The sequence below is a fragment of the Equus przewalskii genome, chromosome 4 (assembly GCF_037783145.1).
Source record: "Equus przewalskii isolate Varuska chromosome 4, EquPr2, whole genome shotgun sequence".
Classification (NCBI taxonomy): domain Eukaryota; kingdom Metazoa; phylum Chordata; class Mammalia; order Perissodactyla; family Equidae; genus Equus; species Equus przewalskii.
The window spans coordinates 77,746,902-77,771,908 of NC_091834.1; the positions used below are offsets into that span (position 1 = coordinate 77,746,902).

At 37.4% G+C, this 25,007-nt stretch overlaps 1 protein-coding gene across 1 annotated transcript in view; it reads right to left on the reverse strand.

Moving 5' to 3' along the window:
* Positions 1–5,465: 5,465 nt before the first annotated feature.
* The window catches only part of FAM3C (FAM3 metabolism regulating signaling molecule C), a 49,104-nt gene continuing 29,562 nt past the window's right edge, over positions 5,466–25,007 (reverse strand). Inside the window, exons 6-10 of the mRNA XM_070616432.1 lie at positions 20,649–20,707; positions 19,604–19,654; positions 17,591–17,675; positions 8,776–8,902; positions 5,466–8,176 (exon numbers count right to left, since the gene is read on the reverse strand). Of these exons, the coding sequence (XP_070472533.1) occupies positions 8,087–8,176; positions 8,776–8,902; positions 17,591–17,675; positions 19,604–19,654; positions 20,649–20,707 (412 nt within the window). The 3' untranslated portion in view covers positions 5,466–8,086. The remainder of the gene's footprint in view (positions 8,177–8,775; positions 8,903–17,590; positions 17,676–19,603; positions 19,655–20,648; positions 20,708–25,007) is intronic.

Genomic DNA, 25,007 nt, shown 5'->3' on the forward strand with positions numbered 1-25,007 from the left:
AAGATGCCGTGGTTGGTTTTTTTTTAAATTTCAGTTTCACTATAGACCAGATGTAATAAGTCATAACATTTCTTGAAGTAGGATGATGAAGTAAGGTGAGAAGGACAGATGCATATGGCACAGCGAGAAGGGGAACACAGTGGTACACCAGGGACTCATTTCCTTTGAAAAAGAAAACAACATTAGTAAACACTTAGACAGCACTTACTATGTACCAGACATTGTTCTAAGTAAATTGTATGTATTAAGACATTTAACCCTCACAATAACCTCATAAAGTAGGTCTCATTATTGTGGTCCTCATTTTACAGATGAGGAAACTGATACAGTAATCGTGAGTTAAGTAAGCAGCCCAAGGTCATGCAGAACGGACTGCTTCAGAGTCTGTGCCCTTAATCATCATATCATTATTGTGCGCCTCACAGCATCACAATAGTCCGTATGCTGAGTTTACAGTATACCATTTAAAGAGTTTGGGGGATTTATAAATAAGTGAAAATCACAGGATGTTCCTTCATGATTAGTTATATAAACTTGGTTGAGGAACAGGAGTGAAGTGATGGAAGATCTGAGATCTTAGAATTCACCATGAAATAAAATACACTGCCTGTTGATTTCTGAGCTCGAAGTGATTTAAACTGCCTGCGATTTTAGATCTCAATGCGGCTAACAGCTGGGTTATGCAAGAATCTAACAATCATTCCAAAAGGAAGTGACTAGGGGTAAAGATCAAACTAATTGAGTGTGACAGTAAATAAATACTTACATCCTCTTTATTGTTGTGCTTACAGCCAATTGTTACATAAAGTGTTATTTTTAATAGATGGATGAAACTTACCATTGGAAATGGTTTACATTCACATCCAAAGAAAAACCACGAGAGATGGTTTACACGATTAAAACCTCTTGAAACAAAATCATGCTAGAAAAAACAGCCTCTCCCGCTGATTGTAAAGGGAAGGAATAATAAATGTGGACCAAGGCAACACAAACTAAAGTTTCACATGTGACTTTTTAATTTGCAGAATAAGTGAAAGCATCTGATTGGTTGGTGAGAATTGGAAAAGCAGGATGAGTGCTGCTTGCTTCCCTCTGTCTAACTGCTCAGGGTGATTCACCTCCACGAGGCCGAGGAGCCTTCCCTCGGCATGCCAGAAACAACCCAACACCCGGAATCATGGCCCCCATCCTCCTGCCATGGACAGCAAAGACAAAGGAAGAGTGGCTCCTTGTAGCCCCCAATCACTCTGATAAAAGAGGAAGATCACCAAATTTAACTGTACCTTTAAACGTACCTCGAACTCTTCATTACCCAAGGAAAGGTGTAAATATATAAAATGTAAGTCAATAATTACCTATTTACTTCTAGTACATAATCCCTACTTTTAAAATAAGTTTTAAAAATGTTTTTGTCAGTTATTTTTATTTTTTCCCCCAGCTTTATTGAGATATAACTGACATACAACATTGTGTAAGTTTAAAGTCCTACCCATTGTAATTGCTTCATCTCAGACTCCCCAGCAAACAACCAATTTTTGCTCCTCACAGGCTCTAAGCAAAGCAAGAAATGGCACAGGGACAACTGAAAAAGGGAATGTGATAAATCCGCTTTAACATGCCCTCTATTTAATGGGTGCAGGCTAAATAATTTTACAAGCTCGAAGATAAATTCTGTTATTCCGAATGAGAAATTCTCTCCTTTGATGGCTTGAACACTTTTTCTTCCTCCAAACGCCCAATTTATCATTTCTTGGGACTCTACACTTTAAAATTTGTTGACTAAGTATAGGACACAATCTCCACATTTCATTTGCCACAACTCCTGTAACTGCGCCCAGGTCCCACACCCCCAGTGCGTGGAATTCTAAGGAGCTCCTCCAACCAGAGTATTTCCATAATAGAATTTTAACACCTCCTTGCTAGGTGTTAACAGTTCCACAAGAATTGGCTTTCAACCTCATTCCCTGGGTCAAAAGTTTCGTCTTTCTATAGGAGTCAAGGAACAAGCTAATTTACTGATCTTAAACCTCAGGTCCTCTCCCTAAGGGAAAACAGAAAATCATTTAGAGTATGTTCTTTGCCCCTTGGTAAGGAGCACATGGGACATAAGGCCCAGGGCTCACTCCGCACACCTAAGGAAACTCTCACCAATCGACTCTCCCACTTCTTCGACCCAGGGCTTCCCCCAGAGGACCACTACTCTCAGGGACTACTGCTTTCTCCACGAACTGAACATATTTCTAATTACAGCTCTTAGCATCATTTGCTTTTAAATCTCTCCTCTGCTCAGAGCTTGACCTTGCAAGACATTCTCCTTGAAGTTCATTTCTGCTTTTGTCAAATAAAGCACAGAGTACCTCTCTAATCGGGCTCCCAATACACAGGGGTATACAGAAGCCAATTAGCAACTTGGTCATTTTATTCCAGATACAGAAGGCAAAGGCTTGGCAGGGAATTCAGTGGCCCCAGTATTGAGCTTGTTCAACTGGTCCTGTCACATCCAAGCAGTAGCAACAGCACTGTGGACAAGCAGGACTGCACTGGCATGCATAACACATTGTTGAAAATGTTTGGAAGTCAAATTTATAAGTTTCAAATAATAGACTTACTGTTATTAAAAAAGTGCTGATCCCAGAAAGCAATAAAATGTCTTAAAATTCTCATTCAAGATTCCTCTCTTGCCCAGGCAATCTTGCTGGTGGGTAAGAACCTTCACAGGACCTGTGAGCAAGAAGCAAAAGCTGGTGTGCAAGAGGGTGCCAGCTGAGCCCCAGCATCTCCTGTGACCTGACAGCTGTCCCACCCTGTCCTGCAGCAAGAGTTGAGTGGATAGTTAGGAAGTTACTAGAAACAGGGATCAAGGTCTATTGTCCCATGTCCTCCCAGACTGGGGCTTCAGCAGAGGATTTCCCTTTTGTTTTCAAGGTTTTGTTTATTTTTTGTGGTGAGGAAGATTGGCCCTGAGCTAACATCTGTTGCCAATCTTCCTTTTTTTTTTCCCTCCTCAAAGCTCCAGTACATAGTTGTATATCCTATTTGTAGGTCATTCTAGTTCTACATGGGATGCAGCCACAGCATGGCTTGATGAACGGTGTGTAGGTCTGTGCCCAGGATCCAAACCCAGGGCTGTGGAGCACACGAACTTAACCACTTGGCCACAGGGTCAGCCCCCAGAGGGCTCTCCTTGAGGGTCTTCAACCAGCTGCTGCCCAGAAAGGAATCAGAAAACACTCCTGGCCTCTGGCTGAAGTCACATACTTTCCCTACAGGTGGGCCAGCAAGTAAAACTATAACATGTGATCATCTGAAATGCTAGCTGTCTGGAGATACACCGAAGCTTGAATTCTACACATGAAAGGGAGTCTGGTGTCAGTGTGGACTGAGGGAAAGGGTAGGTGGTATATAGTCAGAGGCTGGGAGGTCAAGCAGAACCTCAGGTGAATAGCTGCTTCCCCTCCCATGACCTTATTGCCTGAGTCATTTAATGGTTCCCGTTAGGCTTGGCATCTTAGTCCATTCGGGCTACTGTAACAAAACACCATAGACTGGGTGGCCTATAAACAACAGAAATTTATTCCCCACTGTTCTGGAGACTGGGAAGTCAAGGTCAAGGTGTCAGCAGATTTGGTATGTGGTGAGGGCCTGCTTCCTGGTTCACAGATGGCCATCTTCTTGCTGTGTCCTCCCAGGGCAGAAGAGGCCAGAGAGCTCTCTGGGGTCTCTTTTATAAGAGGACTAATCCCATTCAGCAGGGCTCTACCCTCATGACCTAATCACCTCCCAAAGGCCCCACCTCAAAATACCATCACCTTGGGGATTAGGTTTCAACATAAGAATGTGAGGGGGACACAAACAATGAGACTGTAGCACTTGGTATGATGGGATCAAAAAGCTAAAGAGTCAGACAACTTTTCTCTTGGGCTAAAACATTACTAGCCTGCAAGAGACATAGTCAACACTAACAGAAATACTGTTGCACTGAATGAGTAGTTTGTGCCACGCATTTTGCTAGGCACCAAAACCACATGGTATTATCCCTATTTCACAGGTGAAGACATTGACTTTCTCAAGGTCCTCATGTGATCGACAGTGCAACTGAGACATAGACTCAGGCAGGTCTGTACTCTTAACCAGTATCCTACACTGTTCCCTCTCTACACAATTCTCTCCCCTTTAAGATTTCAGGCCCCTTTTCTATCAAATGAAACAAATATGGGCTGATTATATGGAACATTAGGAGCTCACAGGTTCATAAACCAATTTGCCATAATCAAAGGGAATATCTTTTACCAACTTAGCATCAACTTGTTCTTTCCATATTTTTTTCTTTTTTTGAGGAAGATTAGCCCTGAGCTAACTACTGCCAATCCCCCTCTTTTTGCTGAGGAAGACTGGCCCTGAGCTAACATCCATGCCCATCTTCCTCTACTTTATGTGTGGGGACGCCTACTACAGCATGGCTTTTTACCAAGCGGTACCATGTCTGTACCCGGGATCCGAACCGGCGAACTCCGGGCCGCCAAGAAGTAGAATGTGCGAACTTAACCACTGCGCCAGTGGGCCGGCCCTTCTTTCCATATTTAATACACTCCAGTGGTGGGCATAATTTATGCACAGCTGAAGAGTGAGGTTAGTAATGTCAGCAAGTCACCCCTGTGAACTAGCTGTCCTGGGAAGACTGTCTTCCTTGTGTTGTTTGCTTATAAACTGCCCATGGAACAAACCCAAGAGAAATCTCTCTTCTGTCTCAAAGGGCTGGCCAGTCCCTTTTCCTTTCTGACCACTTCTAGAAGAGACATACTGGTGTTAAAAGTGTTGCCTTTTTTTTTTTTGAAGATTGGCACCTGAGCTAACAACTGTTGCCAATTCTTTTCTTTTCCCCCTTCTTCTTCCCCCCAAAGCCCACCAGTATATTCTAGTTGTGAGTGCCTGTGGTTGTGCTGTGTGGGACGCCGCCTCAGCATGGCCTGATGAGCAGTGCCATGTCTGTGCCCAGGATCCGAACCAGCGAAACACTGGGCTGCCAAAGAGGAGCGCTGAACTTAACCACCCAGTCACGGGGCCGGTCCCGAAAGTGTTGCCTTAATTTAGCTGCTTTCCAGTGGTCTGCCCCCTCACTGGACTGAAGGAAGAGTCCCTAAGATTCCCTGAAGCTTTCACCATGCTGTCTGCACCATCCTTTGCGGCTCCCATCAAGCTGCCTAGCAACAGACTGACACTGCTAAGCCAGGCCTGTCTGCTTTCCACTCTCTCTAACTCTTAATTTGACCGGAACCTCAAGAGAGCAGATGGGGGAGAGGAGAGACAATCAATAGGAAAGGACAAGGCCTAGTTAAACTGAGGGAGCTGTGAGGGGAATGGAGATTAACCAGCCATTGGCACGTGACAATCAAAAACCAGGTAGACGACAGAAAAACCATCCCAGGAAGAGACAGCAAAAGAATTCTTCTGAGGAACGCTTTAGAAAAGGTAAAATCTTAGGTACTTTATTCTACAACTCTTAATTTACATGTACTTATTGCTGTCCAAGGCCTAATTGAAGAGGTTAAGTGGCAAATCTTTTCCCTGATCAACCCAAGTAATTTTTCTCCTTCATATTGATTTTAACAAGTATCTAAGTGCATTTCCACTTTTAACTGTTCTAATAACTGAACACAGTGCACATTTCTCATTCTTTCATTTAAAAATGGAGAGTGTCAACCAAACGGAATGAAACTATGGTCTTTCTTGGGGGGGTCAAATCATTTACAATTCGTATAAACTTTTAAAGTATAAAGAGCAATATAGGCTAAATACATGAGCTTCATCTGGCATAAAATTATAAACTATTAGCTGATTCATTTCAAAACAAATACAATGAAATATAGAAAGAACAATGATAAATTTTACTTTAATCAAATTAAAGTCAGGAATATAAAGACTGGCTCAATTTTTCCTTCATTTCCCAAATATCACTTATTTTCCTACTGTCTTTGCTTAATTTTAACAGGCATATCATAATACACTTGTCCTGGGAAAGCATCTATGATTACAAATAAAAAATAGGCATCCATAAATCCTTAAACACCATTAAACTACCCATGTGTCAATGCCAAATTTGATTTTAATCAAGAAAATTCTTAACAACATTAAATGAGCATTGTTTCATTTATAATGCTGACTTTTAAAAGATATCTGAAAATGAAATGTAGTAAAATTATTGCTTCCAAAGTGAAGGCGGCACAATCTCGACAAGATCGAACTGAAACAAAAGCAAAGTAGACCAACCTTCCTCCCTTCTTTGGATATCGTATACACCTTTACAAAGCTATCATTTTTCCTTCTTTACTTTGAAAGGGATGTCCTGCCATCTAGACACTTAAATTCTATACATGTTAAGATATATCCTCAGGATACTAGTGTGTTTAACCACAGAAATGACTTAAATTTGCATGTTAAGCAGTACAATAAATTCTTTACAAAATGCTACTGTGAAGTTCTGTAGGTATATTACTTTGTTAGATAATACAAAAAAAAAATCACAATGCAAAACCAAGAGTATTTATTGTTTTTTTAAAAATGCAACATTTATTTCACAATCGCTAGAATCGTAAAATAGCTATTCTTTTTAATTTACAGAATTGAGGAAAGTATTTTAAATGTCAAAAAAATACATGCTGAATGTGATTTATTATATAAGCACCAAAAATCTGAAAAGTTTACGAAAATTGTTTAAACCTGTAAGGTGCATCTATTCATAAATTACATTCAGTTTGAGGGAAGAAACAGTACCTCAAAGCTCATTAATATTTAAGAAATAGCTGAATGGCTTCCAACTTGGTTTACAGCAAAATAAAAAACACTGCTTTTAGTTATATAAGTGCTGCCTTTATTGTAAACGGCAGTTTGATCGTTAAATTTGTTTATGTCGCAGTTTAAGACACTTCATACACAATAGGTACTGAATGTCCCAAAAAAGTTTTTAAAACCTTGAGTCATTTAGCGAACATCTGAAGATAACAAAAAAGTTAGATCTCTTATATTTTTATGTAGAATTGGGTATAAAGTCACTTTGCATCAATAAAGTTATTTTTAAAATGTTAGCAGTCCACTCAGTAATTAGGACTTTTCTAAATATGTCGCTACATTTTCAGGCAAAAATTGCTATTACGAAGTTAGATGAAGTAAATACAGAATTAATTTCTTGGTTTACAAATCAAAATTATTGTGATATTAAAGCATGCCTCTTTCCAAACCACTTTGTAAACGCTGATAACAATTAAATAAGGAAAATATATGCCAATATTGCTCTAAATATACTGACACGGCCATCCTGAATGACTCGTTAGGTTGGGGAAGGGACTTGGCCTGGTTCCTCAGTTCTGTGGAGTTGCCACCTCCTGCCTCACTCTAAATAGCTTATACAAAATCAAGTTATTCACATTGCTAACACAAAATCTAGCAAGCTACAGTCCTGAATGCCATCTACATTTATATACTTAGTTTTTACTCTGTTTATTAAAGAAAAGAATGTTGTTGTGCTTTTCACATAGCTAAGTTTTCATATCATTTTATTTCTACGTTTCTTGGAAAGGGAAGAGAAAGACCAAAAAAGGAGGAACATGAGGAGAGTCAGACTGTAAAGTAACGTTACACACACAACTAGCCAAATAGCTTCTTAATTTGAAAGATACTATCACCAAAAGGCAATATATATAGAAAGAAAACAAAGTCTCTCCTCCCTAAAATCCATATTATCCCATGATACATTTTCACAGCAACCAGTATATATATCAATATATTTTTCACAATCTGTTCAGTTATCCATTGGGTATGCTCTTAGAATTAAAAGATGTCATTATCATAGCATTCTAAACACTGTACTAATAGGGAAATGTGCTTAGAAATGGTTCAGTGATTTGCTCATTATGATGTCTATTTACAAAGATATCTATTTACGTTAGCAATAAATAATCCTGATATCAAAAGGGATAATGCTCATGCACACACCAAGATGGCTGCATGCTCTTAAAATATTTACACATAGTTCCTCTCTTCTCTCTCTCGCATGAACAGTGAAAGTGCTCTTCCTTCAATTTTCTCCACATTAGTCTTGCTTCTGGGGGATGCATCCTTCCATTTCTACAACTTCAGGCCATCCTTCATATTTGTTTGTGTCCTTATTATTCTTTATGTACTGTTAGAACACAATAATAGTATACAGTTTTAAAAACCTTTGTGAACTGCTTATCTGCAGTAACATACTTTAGTACATTCATTTCAGCAACACTCACATCAACAATGAGTTCATATAAGTTATTGTTCAAGACATTAAAAAAGCAACCCTTGGGGCCTGGCATGTAGTGACAGAGCTTCAAATAACAGCTGAAAGAACAAAACACCGCACGTATTTTTTAAAGGATCATTTGTTACTCAAAAAGTAAAGTTTATCTTCTAGCTTCTAAAGTATTTCCAAACTTGATTACAATATGAAAAGATCAATTAAAATCTTTATTAACCAATGCTTCCTAAAAGGCTAAAGATAATCATATGCCAATGCACTGTCATGTAGGAAACAAATTTCCATGCAGAATTTGACTATTTTTAAGTCTTAAAATTAAAACAGCGCCATGGTTATTTCAAATAAGTGATTGATTACTGAGAATTACGAAAAATATATGAACATATTTAAAGTCTGCTTTATCTAAGCTTCAAATAACTCAGATAGGAATGTGTACCATATGGTTTCATACAATTTTCTTTCGTCTATTAATTATGAAAGTCTAAGACACTAACCTGTTCAAAAGGGCTTTTGGTCTTAATGCCTTTACCACCACAGAAGACCCAATTGTCTCGAAAACCAAGAGTAGTAATAGACGTACTCCCCAAGTCAGCAATGAGCCGCCGTGCCTCATCATTGAGTCTTAAAGGAGGAGAGAAAGAATAATACAGTAAATGTAGTGCCCAGTATTTTAGCTAAGTAATACTGACTCACCTAGGATATTTAACACATGAGATACAATGAGAAAATTGCCAGTGTAAATTAAGAGAACATTAGAAAAAGAATAAAGAAACTTTTTCAGAGTAACATTCCTACCATTTGAATTCTTTAGAGACAAATGACATGAAATACAGCAATTGATTTTAAGTTTATCCTATTAAGAAGTACCTTTTAGATGCCTTTATTTCACAACAATAATTCACTTTCATCTACATTCATCAAACAAATAAGGACACTGTAGTTAGTAGATGTTTATCCAGGTTAATCCAAGGTCTTAAGCAATCGATATCTTTGGAAAATTAAAAATCACTTTGAATCTCCACTAAACCCTCTTTAAATTACATTCGAAGAGGATAAAGGTAAATGCTAATAGAAATCAGGATGTTTCTAATACTATTATTTAAAAGAAAATGAAGTTTGAGAATAGGGATATAAATTGTACTTGAGTGATAACTGCCAAGTGGTTATCTAATAAAAAGGAAATATTAACCACACAGCAGCTAAGTACCTGCCAGCAGGAGGAAGGGCAGTGACAAAAATCAACTGCTAGGGAAACAGCTAAGTGAAAGACGCCATTAAAGAACTTTGTGTAGGTTATTACCCAATGCTGAGTGACTCTCAGTCTCCCTTCTGTCTCAAAAGGGAGAAGCAATTCAGTAGAAACATGCTAGCTGTAGAGTTAAAAAAAAAAAGAAAATGATAATTAAGGGCCATCTGTGCAGGTATTTGGCAGTAAGTCCTATATATCACTCAAAAGATGGCACTTATGTGCCCAGCAACAGACGAATGGATAAAGAAGATGTGGTACATATATATAATGGAATACTACTCAGCTGTAAAACAGAACAAAATCATTCCATTTGCAATAACATGGATGGACCTTGAGGGAATTATGTTAAGTGAAATAAGCCAGCGAGAGAAGGATAATCTGTGTATGACTCCACTTATATGAGGAATTTAAAATTATGGACTAAGAACAGTTTAGTGGATACCAGGGGAAAGGTGGGGTGGGGGGTGGGCACAAAGGGTGAAGTGGTGCACCTACAACACGAATGACAAACATTAATGTACAACTGAAATTTCACAAGATTGTAACCTATCATTAACTCAATAAAAAAAAAAAGATGGCACTTATGGGTCAATTAGAGAGCCTTGTTCTGCTAAAATCTGAGGCAAAGGGAAGATTTATATTTGCAAATGGCTGGAGGATCATTAACTGCAAACAGCATGATCAGAGAGGAAGGTACCTATTTATCCCACGGTGTTCTTTGAAACATCCCAAGCTGACGTCAGCTCCTTTAATGTAGTAATGAAACACTAAGTACAACAGTTCTCATTTAACTAACTTGAAGATAAATAGGTTAGTTTATGTTTTAAAAAAAAACAACTTTATAAAACAGGGAAGAACTACATACATCATTAAGCTTTCACAATTTACGCAAACCCCATCCACGGGGCAATGGAGCTGATGTGACCATGGCCTGGCCACTGCTAACCTCCCGGGGGATGTTCACTAGAATCAGGGAGAACATCAGCTGTGCCCTGGAATATTTAGCCTTTCAGACTCAAATCTATATAGAGGGATGCCTTTAAACCAAGTGAAATAAGAATAAATGAAATGGCCACACAAAAGAGCCAGTGAAGACTGAGACCTTCCAGAGATTCACGTGTACTTCCTTCTGGCTTTCTCCCCAGGGAGGTCTGCAGCTGTGTTTCCTGTGCCCATCCTCACATGAATTAGCTTTCACTAATTCACTCATGTGTTCACTTGATAAGCAACTTTTATATTAGGGGGACACTCTCTGAAACTATTGCCTGAACCCTGTTTTCAGTTCCTAGAACTGATCAGAATGGTTCACTGTGCCTAAACTATACAAACAATGCAGCTGATGCTGAACACCTACTTTCCATCTGGGCCTCTGGAATTTTGGGATGTGTTAGGCAGAGGGGACCTACATGACCAGCTCCCAGTAAAAACCCTGGGCACTGTCTTTAATAAGTTTCCCTAGTAGATAGCATTTCACAGCGCTATCACAATTTGTTGCTGGAGGACTTAAGTATGTCCTTTGTGACTCCACTTGGGAGAGGACTCTTGGAAACTTGGGCCTGGGTCCCTCCAAAATTTGTGCATTCTCCCTTTTGCTGATTTTGCTTTGTTTCCTTTTGCTGTAAAAAATCATAGCCATGAGTGAGCAGTTCTATATGCCGAGTCCCGTGAGTCCTCCTAGGGAATCATCAAACCTGGGGGTGGTTTTGGGCACCTCCGAAACATGTCCCTACGTATCTCTAACTATAGTATTATAACAAGGTAACTTTCTCAATAACTTCTAAAGTTTTCTGATCTGCCCATGTAGAATTTGGGGGGATTTTATTATTCCTTTTTGATATCTTCTATTTAATTAAGTAAAAGATAATTTCATGTTTCAAAAAAGTTTAAAACCATACAACAGAGCCAATATTTTGAGCAAATGATTAAACATACAGTAGGTGTCAAAATGCCCTATTTCTTTAAAAGCCAGTGTAACTAATGTATTTACAGGGAGCATATATTTTGGAGAAATAAGTTTTTTATTCTATGCAGGAGTACCATGAGTTTGTTACATATATTTTAATCTTTACTAATGATCTTAACCAGTTGATATGCTAAAAATTTATATGAAATAAATTATTTTAGTTAAGAATTTCTTTAAAATGAATAGAAAATCATTTTGTAACAAACCAGAAGGTAGACGAGACAGAGATCAAGTTTTCCTACAACAGATTCTAAAGCTGAACAGAGGCAATCTGGAGAAGAAAGAGGAAGTGGGAACTGGAGATGGGGAGTCTCTGAGCCCTGCCTCCATCTCTGCTGGGAAAGGAGAAACAACTGATAGTCCTACAGTCACACCATCAAACCAAGCCAATGCTCCCTTTCTCGAAAGTACAGAAAGCAACAAGCAGAACTGATATTCTGAGCTCAACTCTGGGAATAACCACTGGGGAGGTGGAAGTGTTAAGTGTTAAGAACTTTGGAAGAAAATCACCATGTTACCTCAAGAGTTTGAAGAATAAGAAACGCTAGGCATAGATGACCATGTAACCTAGACTTTAAAGAGGCCATATTATAAAAAGTTCAGACTACAAATTCTTATGAGAGATTACGACTCTTTAAAAACAAACAAACTTTAAAAAACCCCAGCAAGTTTCACTATGCAATTGCTTACAATCCCAGGAAAAAGGAGGATAGTTTCTAAATTAGTGCTCCTATAGAAGTGTTCTGTGATGGGCTCAAACTCGAAAAAGGAAGTGTGCAAAAATACAAGGCAAATCCGGGGCTGGCCCCGTGGCCGAGTGGTTAAGTTCGCGCGCTCCGCTGCAGGCGGCCCAGTGTTTCGTTAGTTCGAATCCTGGGCGCGGACATGGCACTGCTCATCAGACCACGCTGAGGCAGCGTCCCACATGCCACAACTAGAAGAACCCACAACGAAGAATACACAACTATGTACCGGGGAGCTTTGGGGAGAAAAAGGAAAAAATAAAATCTTTAAAAAAAAAAAAAATACAAGGCAAATCCTATTACTAATGATGTAACGTTTACTACTACCACCAGGAAGACCTGTAGTGCTCAGCAGACAAGACTCATTAAAATATTAAAGGCCACAGGAAGAACTTTTGCTAAGTGCAGATAACGAAGGGACCCACTATTTTATAAGAATGATATAACATCGAGATCAAACCATGACTGTCTTTTCCAGGGAGGCAAACACTCTTTGATCAGCATAAAAAGGGAACAGTAGCTGAGGAATGTCTACATAAGTGCTTTAAAGTAAATTCAAGCTCCCAGGCCCACATATGTCACACACTTAAATTCTAAAGGAACTTAATATAGTTTTCAACGCAGTGTCAGTTATTTTAGACACATCATGGAAAATGAAGATGCTAAGACTTTAAAAGTTAGTTAAATATTCCAGTTTTTTAAAAAGACAAGGAAAATTTTAGAAACAATGGTCCGATAAAACTAATTCCAATTCCTAGCAAAATTCTAGAATGGATAACAAAAAGGAGATCTTGTGAGCATTAAAAAAATGAAGAAAAGAAAGAGAGGGCGTAGTGGGAAGGAGGGAGGAACAAATAAAGCCAAGTTATCATCTCAGCTATTTCAGCTTTTGAAGAGGTTTTTGGGCAGCAGATCAGGGGATGTAATTAGCATAGTTCATGAATTTGAAGCAAGCATCTGATAGTCTCAGAACATAGCCTCTATGAATAAAATAATGAAATAGCAGCTGGACGGTCTGCCTATTAGGGTACATTGGCAACTGTCTGAAAAGTAGTTTCTGCAGTTGATTAACAGATGAATCCCTGGGAGGAGGCCTCTAGTGGGGTGGCACACTGCCCTCGGTAAACATTTGCATTGATGACTTAGATTTAGACCTAAGAACGCCTTTGGAGAGAAGATAAAGCCTGGATCATGGAAACCTCATAGGACAAATGTCAAGATCAAAACCAAGTAGGCCGAAATCAGCAAAATTAAATTTAACAAGGATAAATGAATACAAAGTCCTTCATTTAGATTAAACAAAATCAAATTCTGAATGGGGAGAAAGACCTGACTTGGCAGTGGTTGGAAAAAAAAGTCTGAGATCAAATGAAAAGATCTGAGAATTTAACTTGACCAAAAATTCATGAGCCAAAAATGGGATGTGACTGTTTAAAGAAAACTAATACAATACTAATCTGCATGAATATTCAAAGAAATGTAATCTCTAAGACATGGTAAGCTAGCATCTCCATTGTACCCTGTACTGGCCAGACCACATCTGGAACACTGTGTTCAATCTGGGGCGCTCATTTAAAGAGAGATGATAATAAACTAGAGAATGTCTAAGAAATGCAGCCAGGAGGGTACAATGACCTAGAAACTTCACATGATAAAAGTTAAAAAACCCATGTGTATCAAGCCTGGAAAAGAGAAATTCCAATTGGTTTGAAATCCTTGAGGTGTCAAATGATTTGGGGAACTTATTTATTGTTTTGCTGCTACATTTACCCAAGTTAGACTATCAGGTAGAATTTAGAGGGAGATCACCCTGAGAACCTAACATTTACTTAAGAATGGTTTTTTTGTTGTGTTTTGTTTCAAATAGAGAAATGATGAGGGTACTGGCACCCTTAGGAGGTGAGCAGTTCAGGGGTGGTACTCACAGAGAAGTTGCAATCTCACCCTTGCTGGGACGCTGGTTCAGGTGACCTTTAAGATCCCCTACTTTAGGACATCCACATGTAAACCCTTCACTTAGCCACGAAGTTAACATGTCACAGAGAGTTCTTCCCAAAAGGAGGAATACAATAGCAAAATTTGGCTTGCTCATTCAAACTACTATATTCTTCATTAAAGAAACAAAAAACAACTTATTTTAGAAGGGGATGGGTGGAAAGTAGGCATTATTATAGAGACCTGCACTCCCCAAAATCTAAGTTTTCTTAGATACAGGATATTTTTCTGTTTTGTTTTTAAAATGGGCTTCCTAGTTAAAATCAAGAAATATTTGGATAAAAAAAGTAAAGAGGTTTCTTTAGGGCAGAACTTCAGAGCCTTCCAATGTAAATCTCTAAAAGATGCAAAACACAAGGTGCCATCCCCAAACTTACTTGACCATTAGTTTTAAAGGACTGGAGTTCCACCAGAACACACTTTGGGAAATGCTGTGATGGAGGCCAACCCCAGTCATTCTGCTGAATTTCACAGTATAGCCCAGGAGCTCATTACGTATAGTAGAAACCAGGATCAGAGAACTATAGAGAATGGAGTCCTGCTTTCCCTAATCAACATGGATATCAACTCCCTGTCTTGGAGAGAGCAGGCACATCCAATTGGTATTCTAAACTCTCTTGGGTATCAGTGGGAGGACAAACCATTCCTTACGAAGGAAAATCCAGTGGCTCAGTGGCCTTATGTAAGGAAAAGCCATAATACATGAGGAGAAGTAAGCAGGGCTTTTCCCATATAAGACTGGGTTTACCACAACTGATGGGTCGTTTCAAATGTTCCACAATCAGATATGGCAAAGGTATGTTTATATTTTCTTATGTTGAATAGACGTAGATGGCCTTTCACAAGGATTGTTTGTCCATTTCTGTATAAAGGACACAATGCTTACAATTTATTTCACTAGGGTTTGGAGAGGGAAGTATTTGAAATATAAATTCATGTCCCCCAACTGAAAACGCATACAACTGAATTCATTTTAAATGCACAGAAGTTGAGTCACACATTAACCAAGTGTAAAGACATCCAAGTTTAGACTTCTCCTTTTGCCTTATAGGTTGAACCCTCTTCTGAGGCTGTTTTTGGTGCATTTGATGGGTATCAATAAACAGGAGATGAAGAGTAAACAGCATCCTCACCTTGGTTCTTAGGTATGGCTACAATTTATTATTAACAGAAGGGGAACAGGTCTGACGCTCATCAGGAATAATAATGAAATAACCTGACAAAAAAGGGAGGCCATATGCATCTATTCAGAAAAGTAGGGCTTTTTTTTTTTACCTTTAAAACTTCAAATTATACATGTAATATCCTATTCTCTCAGCAAAAGCAAATAGCAAGCTACTTGTTTTTTGACAAGGAAAACCTAATTACATTCTGTTTAGTTTTATCGAGCTGAATGGCAATGGATGAATGTCAGTTTTATTCAACCTTCAATCTATGATATTTAACACATTCTTGACTGAACCAGATAAAATGCACAATGTCAATGAAACTACTTCAGCTTGGAAACCTTCACAAAGCGGCACTATGTTTTTAGTGCATCTCTGCAATAATGTAGTTACACATTAAATGTATCTATAAAAAATTAATACATAGAAAGACATGCCATAATCCTGCGTGGAACTTATAGTTTTAAAGCCTTTTCAATTAAAAATCTATTAGGGATGTTTGTTATTCTTGATAAAAGTAACCTGCGTAAACTATCATAGTTTGAGGAAGAAGACTATTAAAGAGGACTTAGCCCCACCAGAAATGTATTAAGTATACTTATTTTTTTTAAAAAATAGTCATTAAAAAATTGAAATAACATCTTATTAGAGCAGGAATAAACAGATGAACAGAAAAGAACTTCCAGAAACACAGTCAAATCTATATAAAATCAGGCATTTCCCTCACATAAGAACAGTGACTTATAGTCACTGAGAAGTTACAAGTAGTTTCTAAAATACACGAAAACAGTAAAATCACTAGGAGAGAAAAATCTACTAAATATTTAATTTAGAGATGGAAAAACACTTCTCAAATATAAAAGTAGAAGAAACTAAAAAGGAAAATCCATACACTTGACTACATAAGAATTATGTTAAACTTCTAAAAGCCGAAAAGCACCATAGATTAACAAAATTAAAAGCAAAATAATATATTGCAACATGAGAAATGGTTAATATCGTTAACATATAAAGGGCTCTTACAAATCAATGAGTCACAAGACAACTATAGAAGAGCCAAAAACATTTGTGAAAATAATCCAGCCTCACCAATAACCAAAGAAAAGTATGTTAACAAAAAATCCCTTTCCAAAAGTTTTAGTATTGGGAACTTTTAAAAAATTAACAATTGGTGTCATGGAACTTCTGAGAGACACGTAAAATCAGTACAAACTTAAAAAAAATTCTTTTTTAAAAACGTGCACTTCTTCAACAATCTTACTTCAAAAAAATTCGTCTTAAGGAAATAGAGATGATTGTTCAAAAGATTTTTCCTAATTATGAAAAATTGGAAATAGCCTAAGAATCCAGCATACGTATTTTATTAAACAAATTCTAAGTCATGACATATGTTTAAAAACTATACTAGGCAGACATGAACAATTTTGTTATGAAAAATATTTAATAATATGGGAAAATATTGATCACATAAATAAATGAAAAAGGGTGCTATAAATACTACCACTCCAAATGTTTCAAATGAAGAAAACATGTGCATTAAGAAATCTGGAGATGGAAACTAAACTATCATCAATGGTTATCTTTGATAGTGAGATGAACTGGAACTTGTTTTCTTCTTTGTGCTTTTCTATATTTTCCAAATTTTTCTAACATACACAGTTTTAAGAAAAAAGTTACAAACTACCACCTATTAACCTTTATTAAAAATATATCACACTTCTCCTTTTTACAATTAATTCTACTTCTAGGAATTTACCCTAAGGATATAACCAAAGGTGCAAAAAAATTTATGCAAAACGATATTTATCACAATGTTATTTATAATACAAAAAACTTGGCAATAATAGAGAACTTTTAAATAAAAGTGAGGCCATATGATCAACTGTTAGTAAACCATGAAAAATGCTACTGAATATTAATGTCAGAGAAAACAATTTAATTCTGTTAAAAACAGAATATAAAAGAGAATCTAGCAAACTTCATGTACAATATGATTATCATTTCACAACAATATATGCATGGTAAATACATAGAAAGACAGAAGGAAGCAAACTAGAAAAAATGTTAATAGTGTTTATCTGGAAGTTGGATTACTCTGCTCTATTTTATCAACTTTTTTCACTGAAAATGTATTACTTTTATAATTATAAATTATAGCTCCAAAAAGTTGCACACATTTTAAAGTTTACATACTTGGTTGCTCCATCATCATAGGTTCCCATTAAGACTATTGTTCCATCTTGTATAGACTTAAGAAATTCAATAAATGGGGCCACATCTGAGGAAAAAGAAAGAGTTGAAGATTTTTTTTTTAAATGACTAAGTAACCATCATGATAATCTCTAAGTCAATATAAGATATGAAGTGTTTGCAAATCAGTAATTTATAATGTAGGGTAACCAGAAGGGAGATAAATCTTATGAACAAATAAAAATATTAAGTTTGTCCCTTAATATGATCCCACCATCAACTTAAAATTTCCTAATCCTGATTCATCCTATGTGTCTTTGGTACTGATTTTCCAGGGCTAAATGAAAAAAAGCACAGCAAAGTCATATAAAAGCATGCTTAGGATTTAAAGTAAGAAACTCAGGGGTGCAGGAGAAAGGCTCATGGACTCCTTGAGTGTTTGTAAAATTTGTTTGCGTGGGTGCTTTTCTAAAAAGAGGAAATAAAGATTTTATCTAATTCACAAAAGGATCTGTTTCTAAAAAAATTAGATGAATATATATACACACACACATACAAACACAACTGAATTAAGGGATCTTCTGGGCATACCTACTCACTATAAACTAGTCACTACTCGCTTCATCCAGTGTCTCAAGGTTCACAAGGACTTCAAACTAAACCCCTTCACAGTGACTACAAACTGGTGATGCCTGAGGGCGGATCAGGTACACAAACCATTCCACATCCTCAACTCTTCACAATATCCGGTTTCCTTACAGTCCCAAGTCCAATACTACTTCAAAACTGGGTTACCTCAAATTTACTCAGTTTCTTTCCACAGCAAAGATTCCAAAGGTTTTCTCTAATTAAATTCCATGTTATAACAGCATTTTCAATTCAGAGAAAAATGCAGTGGGGCAACTAACAAATCACTTCCATTTAAATGCAAAGATGGCAGTAAACTGCAACTATTTCTTAATTTGAGGAGTATTTTCGGCAGTAATAAATCTACCTGTGATGAAACGCCAGAGCTTTGGTCACACGACTGATTTCAGCAACAGTGCTGTAAGACTGTTTCTAAGTGGTAAGTTTCGGTAAGATCGATTATGGTTTTAGAATCTAAAACTGATGGTAGCATTTTAAGTTTACACAGTTCTGACACATATGGAAAGTTCTCCTAATCTCATCTAAAGAATAAATAACAACGGCATCTCATCACAAGCTGAAGAAATGCTAGAAAAGCTGAATGGTCTGAAAACTTAAATTTCAGAAAGCCTAACTGCTGTTGGCTCTCAGGAAATATATAAAGTGGTTGGGGTTGGGGAGATGCAGGCGAGAGCCTCATGCTGATAAATTTCCCAAACCAACAACTCAGAGAAAAACCAAAGGATGAATCAGTGTTGATCTTCCTTCAAACTTGAAATTCCTTTCTTTCAGCCACATTCTTCTTGGAAGTGCCAGTTCCTTGCCTCTGCATGCTGATGACTGATTTCTACCCGCTCCAAACTTCCAAATTAGGAAGATATCCGCGTATTGTTAGTCCAATGAACGAGAAAGAAAATTCTATTCCTTCTCTCAAATATTCATCTACTTCAATAATAATCCCAGTTATGATTAAGTTTTGAGACTGAAAAATCATACGTAAAGAAATCAATTCAGCCAGTTAAAATGCTTCAATTGGTTATGCCCTTCTTCAAATGACTTATTTTTTTAAAATTTCAGATAGAAACCTAAAGAAGCCCAAAGCTTTCAACAGTTGTCCTGCAGAAAATAGAACTTTAGATTTAAAAAAAATCTCAATTTGGATATTATTGCTCTTAATTACACACTGCAATTTTTATAAAAAAGCAAAGTATATATAATATGACTGATCACCTAAATATAGGTGGGCCTTTAGCGAAAAGAAAGTAAGAGAAACAAAATGAAATAACACAAAAATAGTAGCATTTTTCTCTCACTAATGGGCTACATTATATTGAGGTGATTAAGAAGTCAGAGCTAGCAAAGGAACAGTTACATGTTATTCACACTTACCTCCTCCCCACATGTCAAAATATTTGGTATCTATTACTTCTCCTGTTTTTCCTGAAAGAGATTGAATTCATACCAAATTATGCAACTGAAATATACTCTACACTGTATGAGACAAATGATCTTATCCAATGATTGATGTGAATTCATTAGCAGAGAAAGAATTACTTTAAGAAAGACTTAAGGGGCCGGCCCCGGGGCGGGGCGGTTAAGCTCCTGCGCTCTGTTTTGGCGGCCCAGGGTTTCCCTGGTTCTGATCCTGGGCGTGAACACGGCACCGCTCTTCAAGCCATGATGAGGCGGCATCCCACATGCCACAACTAGAGGGACCCACAACTAAAAATACACAACTATGTACCGGGGGGCTTTGGGGAGAAGAAGGAAAAATAAAATCTTTAAAAAGACAAAATCTGAACTGTATGCAACCGAAATATATTTCTGAAGGGTAATTTCTGGAGAGGACTTTTTCACTTATCTTATAAGCCAAAGAGTAGCAAACAGAAGTTCACCACTGACTGCAGACTATTCAAATTCGACGTTAGGTATTTACCATCCTTATGTGTTACCATCTTCCCTTATTTAAGAATTACCCCAAAATACATAAACCTTTCACAGAAAGATTTATTATAATTAATTAATTATAATTAATTGTTACCCTTCATTCCTCCCCCATCCCATCCAATAGTCCATCACCCGTTGTCATTTTACACACCCACATTCATGTCAATCTATCTTCACATTATATTAGAATTCTAAAATTTGCAGCAAGAATTCATCAATGTAACGTCAGATTTGTGGTTTTCTGACAATCTCATGCGAGGCTCTCCACGCATTGCAGTTGGACACTTCCGAGAAAGCATGCTACAATTTAGACATTGAGTCTCCACCTACAGCTGATTTTCTGGGGGCTGGGGGGAGGAGTGGGAGGAGGACTTCAGTGTCAAGAGTGGTACTTTCTGACTTGATCCCTTGATATTATAGTGTGTTTTACTTTGGGGCATATGACTATTCACTGACTACATCCATAAGCTAAAATAACTACTCTTACCATTTACCAAGGCAACATTGATCCCTCTTCCAACATTATTCTTGACACCACTCATTAAACTGAAGGAAAAAAAGTCAAGACAAATTTAGAATTAGATATTGCACAAACATACATTAAAGAAATAAAGAAATAAAAGAAGTTGGGGATATTATATACACACAATTGTTTAGTACTGCAGAGGAGATTAAAAGGTCTCTACGAGGTTAGAGAAGACAGTCTAACATTGAATAACTTTAAAGCAGTGTCCTTAAATAAAACTTCACAAATAGAAGTAGATATTAACAAGTATTAGGGCAAAATACTAGTCTATTTCTTGTTGCTCTGCGTCAGACCATGAAATACCATTTTAGAAAGTCTTTAAAATGTGTGGACATTATGCACATATTCTGCACCATTCTGAAGGGATCCAACAATTGATAACCTCTTTTGCACTTTCTGCAATATCAATGTGACATGAAACAGAAGTGAGATGCTACCCAAATCTTTTATAATCTGAAAGCAAGAATGTTTCATGAATGTTTCATAAATGTTTCACCTAACTGTGAACATTTCCTTAGAGATTATCAGTGGAAAATTTCCCTGTACTCAGAAGGAATATAGAACTCATACAATGACAGCATCTAACCATGGTCACTTGCATTGTCATACCTGAGGTAATCAACATCTGCTGGTAGCTTACAGACCACTACATAAAGACAATGACACTGTGAAATAGAAGGCATCAGTAACACATTTGCCTGGTATCAGTTCAGCTTGTTCAATCAGAATTATTAAACTTAAATTTTGGGTACCTTTAATTGTTAAAATTAAAGGTAATAGTAATACTTCCACTGGTGTGCTATTCAATGTTTAACAACTGGTTTGAGGTTGAGAGAGAGGGAAGAGTATGCATGTGTGAATACACACACATATCCATATATTTATACACCTATGCACACATATACAGGTACATAAGCTTATTATATAAATTTTACTGATATAAAGAATGTATAGCACACAATTTCACAAATAAAATCTATAATACTTTATTGCAAATTCCACACATAGCCAATTGATTCTCATAGAATTTTAGTTTAACTCATAGAGACAGAACTCATATGTATAGCTAACCTATGGTTGCAACTGATGAATGAGTGCAGTTCTAATTCTCAAAACTCAGCAGTAAAAAAGCAAACAATCCAATTGGAAAATGGATGAGACATGAATATTTCCCTGTAGAGGATATACAAGTGGCAAAAAATCACATCAAAAGATATTCAACAGCACTAGGGACAAAGGAAAGAAAACTGAGATATACCACACACCTATGAGAAGAGCTAAAATAAAACACGGTGACAATACCAACCACCGGCAAGTACACAGACAGAAGCTGGAGCTCTCATACATGCTGAAGATGTAAAATGGTGCAGTCACTCTGGAAGATGCTTCGTACAAAATTAAACCACCCAGAATTCCTGGGCACTTTATCACAGAGAAATAAAAATGTACGTCTACACAACAACCTACACATGATTGTTCGCAACAGCCCAAAACTGGAAACAACTGAAACTGCTGGCTGAGGATAACAGGTGATAGATAAACAAACTGAGGTACGTCCATACCATAGAACACTACTCAGTAATTAAAAAAAAGGAGTGAATTATTAATACACAACAATATTTCAAGAGCATTATGCTGAGTGAAAAAAGCCAATCTCAAATACTCACATATGGTATTGATTCTGTTTATGTAACATTCTTAAAACCTCAAAATGATGGGAATGATAACAGATTAGTGGTTTTCAGGGTCAGTCATGGTGGGGATGACTATAACAGGGTAGCATGAAAGAGATCTTTCTGGAGATGGAATAATTCTGTATCTTAATTGCTATATTGGTTACATGGATCTACACAGGTGATAAAGTGACACAGAGCTATATGCATACATTATACCAAGGCCAATTTCCTGGTTTTGATATTATACTATAATTATGGGAAAACTGGGTGAAGAGTATACAGGACCTCTCTGTACTATCTTCGCAACCGCCTGTGATTTCTGTGATTATTTCAAAATAAGTTAAAAAAACACTCTACTCCGAGGTCCATTAAAAAAGGAAAAGCATAAAAATTTGATTTTTAAAAGCTTAGTAGCATCTATTTATCTATCCATGCTGGTTGCACATCTGCCTTCAAAATTTCACTTGTCATTCTCCCAAATTTACACGTAATAAAGTAGAGACCTTTTTTTATGTGTGTGCAAGATTAGTTTTGAAAGGAGGGCCATAAGAGGACCAAACAAATCTGCGGCACAAAAGAGGAGGGAAGTTTCAAAATGCATTTGCTCTGCTCCTTTCAGAAATACATTAGATGAGTGAACCAGCATTAATATTAAGAGGCAATAGCTAAGATTAACCTGTTAGATTAATCATTAAGTGTCACAGTGTCTTCTCTAAGGAGAGATCATCTTCAGAGTGTGCTGTTGTGTCTATCACACAGCAAACAAACAGAGGCAACAAAGAAGCACTATGGTGTGCTTCCCACAAGGGGGCAGCAGCTGACCAATTTTTACAAACTGGAATTCAATCAGGGCTTGAAACTTGTATCTAGCAAATGACAATCCACTGAAGATTTTAAATGTTTAAAGGTTAGTCACTCTTACTACCACAAGTTGAAATATTTTCTTTTATCCTTCATGAACATGAAATCCACACTACACCTCCAGGTAAAAGTCTAAAGAAAATGATTATATTATCTATAAATAGATTCTACATCTTTGAATACAGTTTTGTTTCAAATACCTACTATATGTTCTAGCTACTACGTCTTAGAATGATAAGTTTAGAACAGGGCTTAACAAACTACAACCCATGGACCAAATTTAGCCAGCTGGCTGTTTGTTTTTACTACTCATGAGCTTGGAATGGTTTTTACATTTTAAAGGATTATATAAGTACCTATATAATATCCTTGATTTTACCTTTTGGTCCTCACAGTGAAAAATACTAACTGGCCCCTCAATGTAAAAATTAAAAAAAAAAATCCCTGAAAATAGTCTGCTATAAATATATTCCTGTACCAAAAATTAAGATTATAACAGGGGCCAGCGCGGGTGTGTGGTGGTTAAGTTCAGTGTGCTCCACTTAGACAGCCCAGGGTTCGCAGGTCTGGATCCCTACACACCACCCATCAAGCCATTCTGTGGTGGCGTCCTACATACGAAATAGAGGAAGATTGGCAAAGATGATAGCTCAGCAACAATCTTCCTCAAGCAAAAAGAGGAAGATTAGGGGCCGCCCCATGGCTGAGTGGTTAAGTTAGTGCACTCTGCTTTGGAGGCCCAGGGTTTCTCCAGTTCGGATCCTGGGTGCAGACATGGCACCGCTCATCAAGCCACGCTGAGGCGGCATCTGACATGCCACAACTAGAAAGACCCACAACTAAAAATACACAACTATGTCCCAGGGGGCTTTGAGAGAAAAAGGAAAAATAAAAAATAAATTTTTTTTTAAAAAAAGAGGAAGATGGGCAAAAGAGGAAGACTGGCAACAGACGTTAGCTCAGGGCCAATCTTCCTAGCACACACAAAAAGGATTATAACAAAAAGTGAAGTATTATTCCTAATAACAACTTCATATAAACTGAAATCAAATGAGTATATGCCTAAAATAAAAGCTCTATCTTGAACATATTCAACTCTACAGGTTCTCTAGTACAAGAGAAAAAGAAGCTACAATTCCTGTATTGTGTGATAACCTGCTGTTTATATCCAGGATTTTCTATTTCTTTCTTTTTTTTTTTTTTAAAGATTTTATTTTGCCTTTTTCTCCCCAAAGCCCCCTGGTACATAGTTTTATATTTTTAGTTGTGGGTCCTTCTAGCTGTGGCATGTGGGATACCACCTCAGCATGGCTTGATGAGCGGTGCCATGTCCGCACCCAGGATCCAAACCGGCGAAACCCTGGGCCACCGAAGCGGAGCGTGCGAACTTAACCACTCAGCCATGGGGTCAGCCCCTTTCTATTTCTAACTAATGAGAAGTTGAAGTCCATCTTAATCTCCACACTGCATCTTGACTGCATCTACCCGTCCTTAAAACCACGACTACCCACCTAATCTTAACCATCATTTTTTGTCTGCATTGGGGTTTCTCAAATTCAGTCTATGATGATATCATGGACCTGATAGTTCATGCAGAAGGGCTGTCCTGTGTACTGTCGGATGTTTAAGAGGAACCCTTAAACATCTATGAGTAGCACCTCCACAGCTATGACATCCCAAAATGTCTCCAGACCTTGACAAATGTCCTATGGGGAGCAAAACTGCCCCCACTGAGAAGCACTGATCTGGACTAGTAGTCTCAAAAATGAGTCTGTGTGTACTC